General features: G+C 39.8%; 2 protein-coding genes across 2 annotated transcripts in view; one reads left to right on the top strand and one right to left on the bottom strand.

Annotated features, from left to right (window-relative positions):
• The window catches only part of LOC129777364 (60S ribosomal protein L9), a 432,239-nt gene that overhangs the window by 196,064 nt on the left and 223,051 nt on the right, over positions 1-13,124 (bottom strand). The gene's annotated exons all lie outside the window — the stretch shown is intronic.
• LOC129777357 (ankyrin repeat domain-containing protein 29) overlaps positions 10,950-13,124 on the top strand; it is a 483,863-nt gene continuing 481,688 nt past the window's right edge. The window contains exons 1-2 of the mRNA XM_055783597.1: positions 10,950-11,292; positions 11,387-12,091. Of these exons, the coding sequence (XP_055639572.1) occupies positions 12,080-12,091 (12 nt within the window). The 5' untranslated portion in view covers positions 10,950-11,292; positions 11,387-12,079. The remainder of the gene's footprint in view (positions 11,293-11,386; positions 12,092-13,124) is intronic.

Here is a 13,124-nt window from a genome sequence, read left to right as displayed (position 1 = left end):
CAAACCATCGCCAAGCCCGGATTGACGGCCAGGAAGGTTTTGCTGTGTGTTTGATGGGATTGGAAGTGAATCATCCACTATGAGCTGCTCAACTATGGCCAGACCCTCAACTCGGTTCTCTACTGTGAGCAGCTTGGCCATTTGAAGCAGGCGATTGACCAGAAGCGGCCAAAAATGATCAATAGGAATGGTGTTGTTATCTACCAGGACAACGCTCGGCCTTACACATCTTTGATGACCCGCCAGAAGCTACGGGAGCTGGGATGGGATGTCCTATTGCACCCACCGTATAGTCCGGACCTGGCTCTAAGTGATTATCATCTCTTCCGGTCCATGCAAAACGCTTTTGGTGATACTAAGTTGGCTTCAAAAGAGGCTTGCGAAAACTGACTGTCTGAGTTTTTTTGCAAATAAGGAGGGAGGGTTTTATAAGGGGAGGATAATGAAGTTTCCTTCTAAATGGCAACAAGTTTGCGAACAAAACGGCGCATACTTGACTTAAATTGGATAATTTTAAGTATGTTAAATAAAGCGTAACATTTCGATCAGAAATACGACATTTCTTCTTCCCCTATATTATCCCTCCCTCACCTTTTCTATTCCTTGGCTAATTTTGTTTTTTGACATTTTTCGTTCGATCGATCCAAGATGTATTTACTTTGGATCCATCTTTCTTTTCTTGAACACTCTCGGTGTTATTTTTCTCCTGCTTGCACTTCCGAATTCAATACGGTTAGCGCGCGGTGCATGTGGTGACTACCCAAGCAGCAACGTGCTACATTGTCTTTGAGTTTATTTGAATATTATATATTCTAGGTTCTCCAAAACACTCTGAAATCCAGACCAATTGATCTACCATTTCAACAACGACTGGTGTAATGTGCATAACAAGAAATTTTACCCTAATTGGTTCATAGAGCCTGCGTGCTATGCTGAGTTGAGTTTATACAAACATCAGGTGTTATAGGTACTCCAAATCATTCTAAAGTTCAGAAAATCATAGGGACTGTGTGGGACGTGAATGTGATCCTCTTATTACATCCAATGTATTTCACTTGCAATGCGTTGCGTTGTCCCTTTTATACATACCGTGCCTATGCGATGCAGCCCTGCCACCCATATTTCGCCGGCTATAAGGTTTGCTCCAACCCTGCATCGCCCGACTTAATTACGCAGCACGAGATCTCGTCTCCCTCGGCATTCTGGCAACGGTAAAGGCAAGACGTGTGCTCTGCGGATAAGGATAAAACATCTCCGAAATGGCTGAACTTTTGGTGGCCAAAATCACACAGGGACAATGTTCTCTATTGACTTTAAATGATATGAATATGGAACCCAAACAGTTTTGCTTACGTTTACATCCGTTTACATCAATCGACCATTTGACGAAATAAAAATTCGAAAGTCTCATGTGTCCCATCTTGCGGCAAAGATTATCTTTAGGTAACTTGAAAAGAACAACCTGCACAGTTAATTGGATCGGCAATATATTCTATTATTTATCGCATCTTTTTCAATAGAAAACCAATCGCGACGTTGGGTAGTTAATTGTGGAAAACCTAGAAATTAATTGAGCGCGACGGAGGAGAGTTATTTTTTGGTAACATGAGAAGGTAAACGAGAGAACTCCTCTGAAACCAATATTCCCGGTGATACGTTCCGTTATCAATCGCGCGTACTCTGTATTGAACTTCAATCGCGACGGCGAAGTGTCATCTTTACGTAATAGCCATGAATAACAGCTATTACAACCGTCCTCCTTATGGGCATTGGACCCTCTGCTCTGGTTCTCTATAGTTTCAAATTCTGTTTCTACCGTCATATGCAGGCCGCCTTTTTTATACCACATTCTTCGTGAGTGCGAAAAAGATAGCAACGAAGATGGCCAAAAGAAATACCACAGAAATGTAACAATTCGAGTTAGAAGGAAAAGAACAGAATATGAGGTTAGGTTCGATGTAGTGCTCTAGAATCAGACACCGTGTCCCCAAGCAACTCAATTAATCACATTGTCGAGCAATTAATTTTTCAAGTTTTATCCAAATAAAACCATTATTTCTAGAAGAAAAGATCCGCAAATGTTGTTTTACAGCAATGTTGGAGTGGTGAGAAACGTTATTTTGATCTGCTCGAATGGTTTATAAATAATTTATTTCGTTATTTTATAAACTACCTTTAAATACTACAAGAAGCTTCGAAGTAAAAGGCTAGAAGGGCTAGAGGCGAAAAACAAAAATGAAATGGAATGAAGCCACAGTCGTGAGCAAGGATGGAAAACAAGGGAGCATGATGTGATTTACGATTAATCGCAAACTGCACAGATCGCAATCTGTGCAAACTGCGACTAACTATTAATCCTCACCTATCATAACCAAATGATTTTCTCTTGGTAACTCTGAGTTGACCAAAGCATTGCTAGACTGAAACTAGTTCGTATAATTGAGTTACTCTACTTCCTCGTTTTGTTTTCAACAGGTGTATGACACGATTATCGCTATCTCACTCTACCTACCGTCACCGCCTATCTCACTATCCCTCTGCTGTAAAAGTTCATCATCGACATCACGATATGTCAGGTGGTGGTAAATTGGTAATTCGCGATGACGTCGACGTCTGGTGGCGACTTCAAGTTAGAGCCATAATTTGGGTCCCAAAATCGTTAGTGGAATCTCTACCAGATTAGAAGACACGGAGCCGGTTTTCAAATTTTAAAATTTGAATGAAAATTTTCACATTATGTTATTTAATTATTAGAAACACGTATTTCTGACTTTCATTCATCCATATGGGCATACAATTCCAACATTGTTGCTGTTTTTTTCTCTATAATATAAAGTTGTCTTCATAAACAATTTTCGTATGAGACTTTTTCCCCACCTGCAAACAAAAATGTTATCAATTTAAACAGAATACTAATTTGATATGGAAAAGCTAATTTTCATTCATAATTTTAATTTTGAAAACGTTCACTCCGACTGAAAATCAGCTGTTCTTTGACGCTCCCCTAAACTAGTAAACGAAGCTCACTGCCGTCAACGCGGATCGCTGTTTTGAAGAAAATAAATACTTCTGACGTGTGAGATGTTGGCACCAAAAACATGGCGGGTGCCATACGGCTAGTTTTCAACTCCTAACAAGAATTTGCTCCATGGGAATGAGTGTCTCTATGACGTACGCTTTACGATTCTCGCTCTCTCGTCCGGGCGTTCAATTTTCCTTTCCGAGCGCGTTTACTTCGATGAAACTGGGTAAAATAAAAAAAATGCGCTACAGCAGATAGGACGACTTTAATGTTTCATGTTTCACAGAGGATTTCTCAGATGGTGTTTAAATTAATCAAGAGACTACAAACAATAATCCCCCTCAAATCACTAATTTTATGAGTTAATGTAAATGCGTTATTGGCCAAGGCTATTACGACATCGAACACGTGGTCTTGCGAGATATATTTTTCCGCCAGCCCAAATACAGACCACTTTTTTCGGGGCCGAGTAAACTGGTGTCTATATTGCACTGCTACTAAAACCGTATGCTAACTTCAAGGATATTTTTTATTCATTTTCGGCGAATAATCAATAGAGTGCCGTGTTATGAAACATCAGAATAATAGCAAAAACAATATTACGATCATAAGGTGTTGGACAGGTTATTCCAGACGACATTGGAATATATTCCATCTGATCATCTTTAGAAAGGTTAATGACCTTCAAAGGATAAATTTATCTTGGGCACATTGAATTGATGTTCATGACTTCCAGTCGGACGTTTATTCGCTCTGATAATAATTGTGTGGCCCTCACAAAGCATATATTCCAATGCCGTCAGTTCACTGAAATTATTCGCATACCGTTTGATGATGAGGTAGGATGTTGATAATCATTTGCTGCGATACCTATTGTTCCAACAGTATTCATTCGACAATATGAAGACTGAATACCTGAAATTAACCAGATTCAACCATGCAAATCTGCGGTCAAAGCAGTATGTACACTTGAGAGATGCAACATGTTTGAAGGGATATAAAAAAACATTAGTCGTTCGATAAATCTACTGCCACATATGTCGGAAGTCCACGATACATGAATATCATACGTCCATACTAAAGGGTGTGTCACATCAAATTGCATCACGGAAAAAACGCTGTAGAAATTCGCCCAGTAGACCGATCCTTTTGAAAATTTCAGACAGTAAAATAAAAACTATTAAACAACTTTTGGCATTTTCTTTTTATTCATACTTAGAGCCCAAGCCCGTATGCTCGCACCTTCCTCTTTACCCCGTCCATAAGGTTCTGTACAACGTCAGGTTGTAGTTTTTTTTAACAGAAATCCATTTTCTCTTGAAGTCCGCCTCCGATTTGACAACTTTTGAGTTGTCCGGAGGGTTTGCTTCATAATCGCCCAATATTTCTCTATTGGGCGAAGCTCCGGCGCGTTGGGCGGGTTCATTTTCTGTGGCACGAAGGTGACCCCGTTGGCTTCGTACCACTCCAACACGTCCTTTGAATAGTGGCACGAAGCGAGATCCGGCCAGAAGATGGTCGGGCCCTCGTGCTGCTTCAATAGTGGTAGTAAGCGCTTCTGTAGGCACTCCTTAAGGTAAACCTGCCCGTTTACCGTGCCGGTCATCACGAAGGAGGCGCTCCGCTTTCCGCAAGAGCAGATCACTTGCCACACCATGTACTTTTTGGCAAACTTGGATAGTTTCTGCTTGCGAATCTCCTCCGGAACGCTGAATTTGTCCTCTGCGGAGAAGAACAACAGGCCCGGCAGCTGACGAAAGTCCGCTTTGACGTAGGTTTCGTCGTCCATTACCAGGCAATGCGGCTTCGTCAGCATTTCGGTGTACAGCTTCCGGGCTCGTGTCTTCCGTGAACCTTGTATGTACGCAGGCCCTCCCGCTGCTTGGTCCGCTGGACGAATGAACTACGGGCTTGTGATCTTTTTCACTGACGGAGCATCCATTTTTGCCGTTCTTCACCTTCCGGTCGATGGTTAGGTTCTCGAAGTATTCAATTTGATGTGACACACCCTTTATTTCATTACATTTGTTCGCAACGAAGAACGTAACCACACAGAATTGAATTAATCAAATATGTGATCCGTTTTATCTACAAAATAAAAAAGGGTCTGAAATTCAATCGAATTCGAAAGGTGTTTCGTGAAGTCACTAATTGAATTACTATTAGAAAAATTATTTGGAGAGAAATGTGAATGTTCAGAATTATTGGAATCTAAAAACGATTTTGGGCGGGATGAGATTCGCCCAAATCTGCTGGTAATAAAATTAATCAATTGCATCCATTACCCGACTGTTGTTTATCGTGCGGGAGACGACAGCAAAATACAATCGACACGAGACTGAGTCAGCCACTCACTGCGGTCTGTGCAATAGAGAATTAAAAATCCCTCGATGAGTGTCGTAAGATTTCAGTTGATCGTCTCTTGTTACACTTTCCGATCAAGAACTCATCATCCGCTCTATGGAATGGGATTAATCGTTTGTGGCTTGCACTCACGATAAAACTTGAGTAGTAGAAGTAATGTTTCGAGAGTGCAAGCAGTGGGGATTCCGCTTTCATATTGCTTTTTTGAGATCTTGGTAGCTCACCGTTCCAAGTATTCTCTCTGTGTACATATGAAGAATAAAAGAGCCTCGCCTGCTGGGGGTGATTTAAAAACATCCAACTAGAGGGATATACTTATTCATTGATCGTTGAATGTGTTATTTTACCATCCCTGGTCGTGAGCGAGCTAGCAAGCACAACACAACGAGCGGATATCATATCATCACTACACACCCTCGAAGAAGAGGAAGCCCTCAAAGTGTGCTACGACAAAGAAGGTGGATACGGGGAAATGTTTGTGCTAGTGCGGATATGGAATAGTATCCAGAATTTTGGAATATATATATATATATATATATATATATATATATATATATATATATATATATATATAAATATACCGTCGTTCGTTTTTCAAACAGAACGAAATTATTCATATTGTTAAGTGACAGATGGCGCTACGCCCGCTACATCGAATTTTCATCCACATATTCACACAGTGACGCGAGAAATTGTGATTCGAAGAACAAACAATAATTTGGAATTCTTCGTTGACGCATTCCGTTCATTTGACTCTCTCCATGTTTTTCTTCAATAGCACTAACGTTCCCAACGTTCGCCTTATCATCGTAGTATTACGTGCATCATTTTTAGTAGTACTTGGTTGAGATTTCTATGCTAAGCAAAACGTCTTGAATGTATTTTAAGTGACTAGCTCAGAAACTATAATGCTAGCCAGAAGAATCTCTCAGAATAAAAATCCCCCAGTCGTTCTGAAGGGGGATCATTTCTCATTTTATTATTTAAATTATTTAAACTTTTATCGCCTTGCATGACGGATGTATTATGTACAAGGCGTTTTCCTAAAAATGGCACCAATGGCACGATCACAAGCGTACGCGGATGTCCAATATAACAACGAAGAAATCAACAACGCAGACATTGACTCTGACAATCGTTGGACAGTGTTATATTCGCATCCGCTGGGCACAACATTTAATGTTCATATTAATGTTGAGTTCCGCAGTTCGATGTAAAACAATAAACACATTTGCAATTCAGTGAATTGAGGGAGTAATATGGCTGTATTTCAAATTCAGAATACCGATGTGGATATTCTATTGAATGAAAACGACGAAATAATGCTACATCAAATAGGCCGATATATCAGCTAACCTCAACGTTCCCTTCAAAGTGATTGAATTCAATCGCAGTCAATGGGAAGAAGGGGGTCCTTAAACTCGTCCAGGATTACTCGTGTTTTATACCGATGGATCTAGAATTGGTAAATCTGCAGTAGCTGGGATTATTGTACCAGGGATTGACATGTCAATTCCAATGGGACGGTGGCCCACAGTTTTCAAATAAATACTATTCTAACATGTACAAATATTTGTTTGGCTATAAAATATAGGTATGTCAATATCTGTATCTTCACAGATAGCCAAGCAGCTCTTAATGCATTAAAAGCATACACATGTCAGTCAAAGCTAGTTTGGGAATGTATACTATCCTTGAAGCAACTAGCTGCGACTAACGAAGTCAATCTATACTGGGTGCCTGGACACTGCGGTATAGAAGGTAATGAAAAATCAGATCTCTTAGCAAGGTTAGTATCTTCAACTAATTTCGTCGGGCCTGAGCCATTTTGCGGGGTATCTACATCATGCTTAAAATCAGAACTCAAAACCTGGGAAATATCTATGATAGAAGCCAACTGGAGGGCTCTATCAACACCAAGACAATCAAAATTATTCATTACACCTTGTAGCAGAATAACACGTAGCTTACTCAGCTTGAATAAAGCAGATCTGAGTACGTTGACTGGTCTATTGACCGGACACTGTCCGAGTAGGAATACTATAGGAAATAGGAAAACTGACTGTCGTTTCTGCAATTGCGAGGCTGCAACTTTGGAACACTTACTGTGTCAATGCAGTGTATTAATTCACCGAAGACTGCGGATTCTTGGAAAGGGTGTTCTTACATCTAACGAGATATGGTCTGCTGAACCAAAAAAGGTAAGGTACTTCATAAAGGAAGTCATACCTCCAAGGTGAAAATTCGGTATGCGGGTAATTTGGCACCCCAATGTAAACATAGTGTTGATGATACACTATGCTAAGTATTCCATACCCATGCAGCAAAATTAAATTTCGCCCGATTTGGGGATTGATTCGTTTTACTTTTTTAATTAGAAATAAATCGAGATGAAATTTGTTCAATTTTTCTTGATAAATTCGTTTTTTGTTCCTTTTTGTTTTGTAAAATTTCATGCTTTTTCGTCAAAGTTGTGTTAATTTACGTAAGATAGTGTACTTCACTTCTATTCTGTATGAAAATGCAAAAAATACATTTTTCAGTGATTTCAGGACCATTCTTTTAATTTGAAAAAATAAAAAATGGAGTGCCAAATTTATACCCAGGCATCTCGGGTACTCGAATTTGAATTGTTTCGCTTCTATGCTCAAAACTCCGAGCCAAATCAAGATTTTTGAAATCGGTTTGCGGGGAAATGTCGGATCCCTTCATAAGCTGACGTAATATGAAGAAATTCCGAGCATTGGCCAAGAGCTGAGTCCAAAAAAACAAAATGGGGTACCGAATTTGTACCAGTTCCTCTATTTGTAATGCACTGCAACATCCAAATAATTAAATCATCAAAAGATCACGTCAAGAGAAAATTCTTCTCGAAAAAAAGAATAAGATTTGTTATAATGTATATTTTTTCACAATTATACCATAAAAAATAACCACATCACTTAAATAATTCAATCATTTCAGTCGAACATTATCATCTCATTTAGGAAAATTTACTTTTAAAACGACCCGAAAAACATTCGAAAACGATCAAGAGTTGAAAATTTTAAGTGAATTTTATTTTAAAATCACTGTATCTTAGAAACGGTAGCATTTAGAATTTTTTGCCGTGCACTTTTTGACTGCAAATTATGCGTACCTACATAAAACTGGATTAAATCCTTTGCGGTCGGAATTAGTTTCCTTTGAAAGAGATCCTCTTATCTTTCGCTGATAATATTTTGTTCATAGCAAGTAGCGTTATAGATTGTTAGTAAAAACTCCGTATACATTCGTGGAAAAGTTCACTAGATATTAACCTTTTCACTACGAAAGGCGTATATATACGTTCTCGCCAGTCTTTCACTTCTTCACAATAGTCACTGGTCTGGCGCAACACGACTGACATGCGAAAAACGCGCCGTACCAACTGATGATTCTCAGAAACTGGGCCGCAGTGAAAAGGTTAAAATTCGTTTGGTAAAAATGTAAACATCGTTAGATAAAGGATGTAGTATGATTGATTGCTGTGGTGGCTGATAGCGGACAAAAGACCACAAAGGGTTAAGGGTTAAGGGTATACCCACGCAAATCAGATTATGATAGCTTGAGTAGTCGCGATCTTTATTTTGTAAAGTTATTACAAACAATGTTCCGGACAACGTGGTAACGAAGGAGATAATGCTATTTTTATCTATAATATATTTTGTAGTCATAGATTGATTTGACTCAGTCTTATATTTATGTAGGTCCTAACTATTTAGACTTGTGTTTAAAAATGATACATGATGGCTCTTTGTCTTCTTCTGCATGATTGAATAAACAGAAGAAAAGGGTAGTAATGGCTTTAATGGTATTTTTGTTTACATTTTTGAACAGAATGCGGTACCGAATTCTACCGCGTTATGTCATCTAACTTGTTTAAAGGATTCAGGAAACAGGAAACGGGCATCCATTTGAGGGCATCCATTTGATGCATCAAAAGAGAAGAAAATACAGATTTCGAGCAATGAAAAACTCAATTTAAATGCAATTACTATACACAATCACAGTCCTATGTCAACATCTCGTCCGTGCCCCTAGGCTCAGACCCATCAACTTTTTGTCCATTATTTTTCCATTTTGGCGCACTTTGCAATAAATTCATTAGTTGTCCGCTACAATATATAAAAAAAATAATAATAAAAATCTTTTTTTGATTAATTGAGTTTCAGTTGTTATTGTCGAAATAAACATTTTATTTTACCAGTGCATACTTTTTCCACATAGTCCCAATAATAACCCAAAACATTGCGGAAGACGCCAAATCAATCAAACCATCCGTTTCTGAGTTATATGTTTTGAAAGTTTTCAATCAATATTTGTTTAGGTCTTTCTCAAAAGTGAGGCTACATTTAAAATGGCAAACCGATGATGCAAATTGTCCTTTTTGGTAATTAGGAATGCGTCTGCAAAATTTGAGCCAAATCAAAAAATACAAAAAAACAATTCGACCTTCGAATTGAAATGCTGTGAATCCTACGCGTTATGGAGAGCTCGATGACAGGGTTGAATTTTTTTCTCGTGGTTTTTTTATCACTCATACGTGTGTTTCTATTATCTGTGGGCTCACATGCTAGTTCTATTTAAAATTCATACAACGCAGTTACACTACCTTGTGTAGCACGTAACTATAGTTTTTTTTCTTTCAATACGTACACGAGTAATAACTGAGAAAAAAAGCGAAAAAAATTAACGGCGAAAGGAAAGCATAAGTCTCAGCATAGGAAGCATTGTAAGAGTCTGAATCGATTCACCTCGCAGTGTTGAATGATTAATTTTTCCGGTTCGTATCACTATCAAGAGTGAACATAGATGAAGAAAAACAAGCCCTCTGACCACAGAAAAAGGCAATTAATAAGATTGGCTACCGGGGCTGGCCCTTTCCCTGAAGACTTGTGTTGTTATCCACCGAAGAAAAGCATCATTTCTTGTGTTGTGTGTGTGTGTGTGTGCGCGCTCGTCAGCAAACAAACATGCTGCACTCTCGTTAAGCACTGTCTATGACCAGACACCCTTGATGTAATCTCAGTTCATTGGGTGCACCCTTCTCGCCGCAGACTGTCAGATTGTTGCCCCCGAGAAAAAGCGGGAGATCCCAGCTTCTTCGAATGGTTCAAACCTAATGAAATGCATATTTACCTTTCAGTCGAGGGCAAATTGGCTCGATTCGAGATCCAATGAGATAAATGTGCCTCTTCTTAGGTGAGGGCCCAACGCTGGTGGTCATCTCGATGGCAACCAACCGACAACAGGAGATAATCGTGCCATACTTCCTGGCCAAACCTAACGGACGCGACTTTCTCGGCTCATCGGAAAGTGTCACATTCGAAACCGTATCAGGTGTACTTAACCTCAAATTGCGTCATCTGGCGGCGCGCCTCGAAGCGAGCGTGTGCGTGCGCGTGTGTGTGTGCGCGCGCGCTCTAGCTGCTCCAGCCAGCGCGAGCGTCGTGTTTACTCGCTAGCTCTCGCGTAGCGGCGCGGCTTAAGTTTAGTCGCGATTTTCCTTCTATTATTTTTTCTCGCTTTCCGTTTAGTTTCCATTGCGAGCTCCACTTATTAGCGGTTCTCGAGTGCAGTTGTTTGGAAGTGTGCCGTCGCGGTTTTAGAGCTGCAAGTGGTTTTTGTTTTTTTTTTTTTATTTTCGGTCGCCACTAACAGCAGTTAATTCGGCGACTGTCGCGAAATCTGGAAGCCTAGTGGAGCTCGCGTGCGGCTCAGAACGTGTTTCGACCTTCTTTTCTTCTTTCTATCTTTCTGTTGACTTTGTTGTTTCTTCTGATCTGTTTCTTCGCTCGGGAGTTTTTCACGTTTGTTTCCCCGATGTTTGTTTTTTTTCCTGTGTTGACAACTTTATTTTTGTTTACATCCTTCAACCGAGAGAGGTAAACGAATCGAATCACGCTTATACAACGCTACCTTGCCATCGTTATCAAACCTACGCTGGACTAATGAATTCAACTTTCATTTCGATTACAGAAAGTGCAACTGCATTGGAATTGTTATCAATAGCGAAGCAACAACACCACGGTATTGGGCCAGGAATTTAAATACCTTTGAGTGTCGACGAAGAGTGTTTTCAAAACTTCCCGGCAAATTGCTAATTAGTGGTGAAGCGGATATAATCGTCCGAATCGTCGGAGTGTGACAGCTCGCGAAACAACGTGCTGAAAAATATCAATCTTTAATAATTAAACGTAAGCCGCATAGAAAAGGAGGAAACGAACATTGAAATTGAGCGATCGTTTCTGTGTGCAGAATTTGAAGCAATTTTGTGTGTGTGTTCTTCCCTCCGTCTATGAATAATCGAAGTGAAATGAAGTGATACACCTTTGCAGTTGAATGGTAAAGGCAATATAAGTAATTGAACTTCGAAAACCTCCTCATCCTTGGCGCGCTCCCTCGCCTGTAATCCGGTCCGTTGTTGTTGTTCGAGGAGGGTTTTACGGATATTTTCTCCTGTGCTGCACGGTATTATAGTTATTGAATTCTGACGTTTTTTGTGTCCCGAGCGCGCGTGTTTGTGTGTGTGTGTGTGTATGTACGTTTGACGAGTACGTGCAAGCGAAATAAGTTCTTGTCCCTATAAACGGCTATCGTGGCCACTCCGGGTGGAGAACAGCAGTTCCAGCAGAGAGCTATCCACATCGCAAATCGGATCAGCGAAGTGGAATGTCATTGAAGGTAACGTACTTCGATTGGATCCCTTCTTACCATTAGCCATTCATGTCTTCTTCTTCTTCTTTTCAATTACCGTTGATTAATATTACGCTATTAATTATAGATTGAAGAATTTTTATTTTCAAGAGAACCTTTTTTTAAACAGCGAGTTGGTTGGCGGTTGTACGATGGTATCGAGCTGTCGACGGGCGCGGACTTATACACTACATAAGGTACAGTTTAGCGCACTCAATTCAATAGACGGACAAGCATACATAACACGTAGCATGAAGAGCATGGTGGGTTCCTGTTCGTGCTTCCTTAAATTCGAACCGACAGACAGAGCAAGAAGTGAAACATCGTTTTATTACCTCTTTTTGAACAGTGTTTTTCGCTTGCACTGAATACTGCACCACCGGTGACTGGAAGGCCTTTTGCTGTTATCGATGTGGAAGTAATGGATGTTTTAAGAGTAACTTTAAGTTGGTAATCTGCCGTTCTACGCATAGTTGTCCCAAGTTCCAAAATCAGCAACTGAGAAAAACCCAGTCAAAGTTCTCTAGCATATTTGTCTACCAGAAGCTTTAAGCATTTCGGTTTAGCAATACACTAGGTTTTTTGACGTAGGACTACGTCTAACCGGAAGATATAGGGGGTGAAATGGAAATCTAGGCACTGAACAAGTAGGAAAAAATGCAAGATTTGGAACGCTTATAACTCGAGCATTTCTCAATAGATCGCAAAGGTTTTTGCATCAATTGATAGGAAATATATCTACACATCTATCATAATGAATAACATTTCTTTTTTCTTGAGATAAATAATTGAATAATTGTGAAATATCAAGCATTGTCAAAATGCACTATGTGCCCATTTTTGATTGGTCCATTTTGTGCTCCTCAAATCGTACCAACCAAAAAGGGGCAACCAGAGCAGCAGCGAAATAGAATGAAGCACGATTGGAAAGGAAAAAGAAAAAAATGAACGAAACATTGGTCGCAGTCTCACACATGCGTAATTCTCGAGCCAGCCAGTCAGCTTAAAAATCCCCGCTCCG

The sequence above is a fragment of the Toxorhynchites rutilus genome, chromosome 3, assembly GCF_029784135.1.
Source record: "Toxorhynchites rutilus septentrionalis strain SRP chromosome 3, ASM2978413v1, whole genome shotgun sequence".
Taxonomy (NCBI): Eukaryota; Metazoa; Arthropoda; class Insecta; order Diptera; family Culicidae; genus Toxorhynchites; species Toxorhynchites rutilus.
Note: the sequence above shows the minus strand (reverse complement) of the source record. Positions and strands in the feature narration are given on the sequence as shown.